Source organism: Panicum virgatum, chromosome 4N (assembly GCF_016808335.1).
Source record: "Panicum virgatum strain AP13 chromosome 4N, P.virgatum_v5, whole genome shotgun sequence".
NCBI classification, from domain to species: Eukaryota; Viridiplantae; Streptophyta; class Magnoliopsida; order Poales; family Poaceae; genus Panicum; species Panicum virgatum.
In genome coordinates, this window is record NC_053148.1 from 8,082,775 (window position 1) to 8,087,850 (window position 5,076).

At 49.8% G+C, this 5,076-nt stretch overlaps 1 protein-coding gene across 1 annotated transcript; it reads left to right on the forward strand.

Annotated features, from left to right (window-relative positions):
• The first annotated feature begins 2,571 nt into the window (after positions 1-2,571).
• Positions 2,572-3,189, forward strand: LOC120670896. The gene has a single exon (XM_039951073.1). It carries the CDS (start codon positions 2,587-2,589, stop codon positions 2,944-2,946), a length of 360 nt encoding a protein of 119 aa, XP_039807007.1. The 5' UTR covers positions 2,572-2,586; the 3' UTR covers positions 2,947-3,189.
• The last annotated feature ends 1,887 nt before the right edge of the window (positions 3,190-5,076 follow it).

The window sequence follows — 5,076 nt, forward strand, 5'->3', positions numbered from 1 at the left end:
GCTCGATCGGCGGTGTCTTCGCGCAGAGGGCGGCGGCCAGCGAGGCCGTCGTCGTCATGCATGCATGCTGGCTGCGGACGACGCGGCGCGCGGCGCTGCCAGCCGCAGCCGCTTGATGAGCACAGCTCGAGTAACCCTGATGCGCGCGCGGCGGGGTGACCGGGTCCCAGCGCCGCTCAACAGACGGAGGAAGGTGGCCAAACGCGATGACCGCGGCGGTGACGGGGAGCAGAGGGTGGACGGTCTCTCATTCCTAGGGGCCAAAATTTAACCCTCTGTCTGTTGACGATCACCGCCGCGGTCATCGCGTTTGGCCGCCTCTGGCGCCTCGGCTGCTGTGACCGCCGTTGGAAACTAAGCTCTCACGAGAGCCACGGCCGTCACCGATGTCACTATCGCCACGGCCGTCGCCGGTGTCACTGCCGCCACCATCCTCTCCGGCAGCAGGGAGCGGGTGGGGCTGAGGAAGCACCCAGCATCTCCATTAACGACATGTCGTCGATGTCGTCCGCCTCCCGGCCGACGAAGGAGGAAGCCGAATTGCTGAAGCTACGGCCGCCGGGATTGGGTGCTGCCGCTTAAGAAGAAGGGGACAAAAATCTAGCACGGGGCGGGGTGTTCTCTTTCCAAAAGGAGCTGTCATCGTCATGCTAGTCCCGGCGCTCCATGTCGCGCTGAACTTGGGGCGCTGGAGACGTGGAGGGATGTGGCGCCGGTTGCGGCGAAGGAATGGCGGGCGGCGCTGCTTGAAAAAATGGATCGGTAGCGTGTCGGGAAAAAAGGACGTGAGGACGAGGAATGGGTGGGCCGGTGGGGGTGCTGGTACAGGATTAACTGCGAGGGTATTTTGGATTTTCATCACTTTTGCAAGTTTTAGCAGGCTAAAGCAGTTTTGAGGCTCCAACTAAAGTTTAGCAAAATTTAAGTTGGACCTGGTTACACCAAAATTCTTAAATTTTAGCAACTAAATTTTAGCAAGGAGATCTAAACAGGATCTTAGTCTGTGCCTGAATTCGGATATGTTCAGTACCTCAGCGCCATCGGTGAAAAGAACATTTCTTTACCTCAATGTTTTCCTAAACGTTAAACAGGCGGTCACCATTTATTTAGTGTTTATGCCATTTAAATTGTGTTTAAACAGAGTTAAATGCCTTGAACAATTTGGCATAGTAACATTAAAATATGCATATTTATGTAAGTAAATGTCAAATATGCTAGAAAGTCTACATATTTGCACATGTAAAAAGTAACTATTCTGCCAAATAATCTTTCTGAAAAAAAATTAAATCCCACAATATTTCATATACTTATGGTGCTTGGTTCGGTATTAATTGTGGTAGTTATAATCCTCATATTGACTAAATTATGAATTAAATGATTATTTAGCTCATTTAGTCATGATTTAACTCAACTCTATTTAGACGATTTAACGGATTTTAACGGTCCAACCATTTAATTCACCGTTTAGGGCCTAAACGACACAGGTGACCTCTGTTTACCATTTAAACGTTGTTTAAACGGACTAAACGGCTGTTTAGACGAACAGAACTTTACGTGGATGGAAATGGAATAATCCAGGAGAGATCTGCTCGGGACCACCCCTCTTACTTTTTATCGCCATCTACGAATATCACCGCGGTCGTGATGCTTGCGCACCTATTAGAATTTCCGCATGCGACGTCGCCGAGTATTATTGTGTTCGCTTGGCTTGTCAGCCAACCAACCAGCAGTATTGTTTTCTCATACTAAATCAGCATCAGTCATCAGCTACCAGCCAGTCAGTAGTACTGTTCTCTCATAACAAATCAGCAGCAGCCATCAGTCACAGCCAAACGAACACAGCGATGGCTGCCGGCCCCACTACCCCTGCCCGGGTCGTACTCGCATCGACGTCGCCCGGCGCCCAGCAACGGCCCTGCCCCAGGATGCCCGATCGCTTCATCGGCGGAAACTTCCTGACGTCGCCGAGGCCGAGCGAATCGCCATCCCGCGCGCGACGCACGTCGACTCTTGCCGGCCGACCGCCGGTCGTAAAGCCGCCAGGACAACTTGGGCGCTCGCTCTGCCCCACCACGCGGAGGCGCGGAGCCAGCGAGCCTCACCGTCATCGCACGACCCGGCGGCGGAAGGCACAATAGCAAGCGCGTCCCGGGCTCCCGGCCGCCGGAGCCAGAGACATGCAGCAGCTCTCCAGATTCCAGAGCACCAACCTGTGCCGTCCTGCTGTCTCTATCTCCGGAGCTCTCGCAGTTAGCCCAGTGGCCCAGACCACAGAAGAACTGGGTAGTGAAAAACAAGGCGGACTGGCGAGCATCGGAAAATGACAGCGCGTGTGACGTGTCACCAGTTCGTGGACGGCTGTGCCTCCCTGTTGCCGTCTCTCGTGTGCCCCCCCTACAAAGGTGCCCTCCCCGTTGCAGCGGCAAGGATCGCAGCAAGGTTTACTTCCAGCTCGACCTGGTGAGTAGTGAGGGAGCTACACGGGGAGATGGATCTCGCTTTTCTTCTTACCCTTTTGCCATCCTTTTTCTCAACCAGCTCTTGCGATTTCCTTTCGTTTTGGCAGAGCCTCCCCCTCAACCGGAGATGGATCGCGTTCGGGTAGCCATTGTTCTCAGCGTGGGCGGCGCCGCGGCCGGCGGGCCCGAGTCGGTCCGCCTCTTGTTGGCCGACGCCGCCGGGCGGAGCGCCGCCGCTGGCGCCGCCGTCTCCGCGTTCTTCATCTGCGCCTTCACCGCCCTTGTCCTCGGGAACGTGCTCCTCGCGCGCTTCTTCCGCGGCGCGCGCCGTAACGCGGGGGCACACGCGCCGGCGCCCGGGATGGAGCGCTTCGCCAACATGACGGCGGCGGCGGCTCTGGGCGCCGTGTTCGTCGTCGCCGCCTCCCTCCTCGCGCTCCCATCCATCCCCGCGCCCGGTGGCGCGGCGCGCTCCTGCTCAGCCTGACGCGACGCGACACGACATGCCCAGACACACACCCCACCCACACCAAGTGCTGGACTACATACAGGTAGTCTACTGGAGTATGGCTGTATCTAATAATAAAGCGTAGTTCATGTGCCATGTACCCTCTTGCACGTATTTTGTGTGCTGTTTACCTGTCTGAAATATGGTCTTTTTAGTAGTATGGCATATCAATTTGAGATGAATTTTGAATTGGCCGCCTTAATTTGTGGAGTGCTTTCGTCTGCTTAGGGCGCGTTTAGTTCCCCATCCAAAAATTTTTGGATGTCAAATCAGCACTTTGACCGGATGTCGGGAAGACTTTTCGGACACTAATTAAAAAACTAATTTCAGAACTCACTTGGAAACCACGAGACGAATCTTTTGAGGCCTTTGACCGCGTCATTAGCACATATGGGTTACTGTAGCACTTATGGCTAATCATGCACTAATTAGGCTTAAAAGATTCGTCTCGTCATGTACATCCAAACTGTGTAATTAGTTTTGTTATTTAATTACATTTAGTGCTTCATATAAGTGTTTAAAGGGGAGGTGAAAATTTTTGGGTGAAAATTTTTGGGAACTAAACGCGCCCTTAGCCTGTGCCTAGTTGTGGATGTTCTGGAGATGTGATGCACTGAGTCCAAATGCTGATTTCCTTAGACAGATGAAAAGAACACAGTTTCTTGTTTCTAGATACAAGATCAGATGAAACCAAAAGGTAGTACTGCCAACATGCTATAAGCGAGTCGTGTGTTCAAGGAATCTCTTTGTGTTTCTTTCAGCTGAGGAATTTGTTGTAATTCACTTGCTTGTTTATTTATAATCTTGCAAAATTTCAGGGTTTTCAGCAACACTCGATTGAAATACTGAAATTTGTCTTGTAAACTTAATTCTAGCCAAAATGCCAGCCGTGCATAGCAATATAGGATACCTTCTTTCTCAAGCAACTACAAAATTATTCTGCACGTGACATATGATTGCTGTGAACGGTCGTGGCCTTCCTTATAATGGCGAAAAGTATATAATGATAAAAACTCAGATGTACTTATCCAACGATAGTCGATAGGAAAAACTGAAAAAGATTAGGGGCTGAATAGGTACCCTCTTCCCTTTCACTTCTTGTCAACTGAGCTCATCTGAATGACATCAATGGTCCAAGTCAGCAATATGCGCATGCCATAACAGAATCCTGCTTGATTTAAACTTTTACGTGATGAAATTTTAGTGTTTTCTCCGATTCAAACTGAGGGACTACGATTATATCAGTGTGGTGTCGTGACACTTTATGACTAACACAAATGGCTCTAGACCATAACTGTGAAAATCCCAGCCAACTGGCTGGGTTCTGGTCGGAAGCAAGGCTTAGCAGCAGCCGTGCGAAATTGTACTAGCCCATAAGGAGAAAACTTTGAAATAATGAAACGAAATCTGCATGTTATGAAAAAGATGAAAGCCCGGACATGCAACACAAGTTATTTGCAGAGAAATTTTTAGGGATAGGGGAAAAACAGCCTCTAGATTTCAGTCAGCAAGTTCGCTAGAACCCAGGATCCTGAGCCAGAAAACTAAGAATAAGATCACTTGATCATCGGTCATTCAGTCAATTGGGGCATATGTACTGTGACTATGCTGATATTAGGAACGATGTCGATGTAAACTACGGTACTCTGTTATCAACCCAACTTCTGCTCGAGAGTGTGGTGCTAAACTGATCGACTATTAAGGAAGCAAAAGTGAAGGAAAAAAAAAAGCAAATGCATAGAAGCAGCAATCAGAAGGAAGTGCTTTTAGATAGCTGAAGAATATATCAGTACCATTTGCATGCACCAGAGACCTCTCATGCTTTTGCTCCTGAACTTTGGCGCCTTTTCTTTGACCACTAGAATTAGTCTTAGCTTACTGGACCACAAGGGAAGCTTAGTCTTCCTTTCCTCTCCCGCGCGCGAAACAGATCTCCAGCACGGGTGCTCAAGAGATATATATCATTACCATTAGCACCAAAGTTTGGTTTCTTCTCCCTCCAGAAAACCAATTTCTGGCTACCTAATATATGTGATGAGGTATATCCCCCTTCTGTAGATTCTGTAGAAGGCTGTCTGAACTTTGAACCATCTTCCACCCTGAAACCCC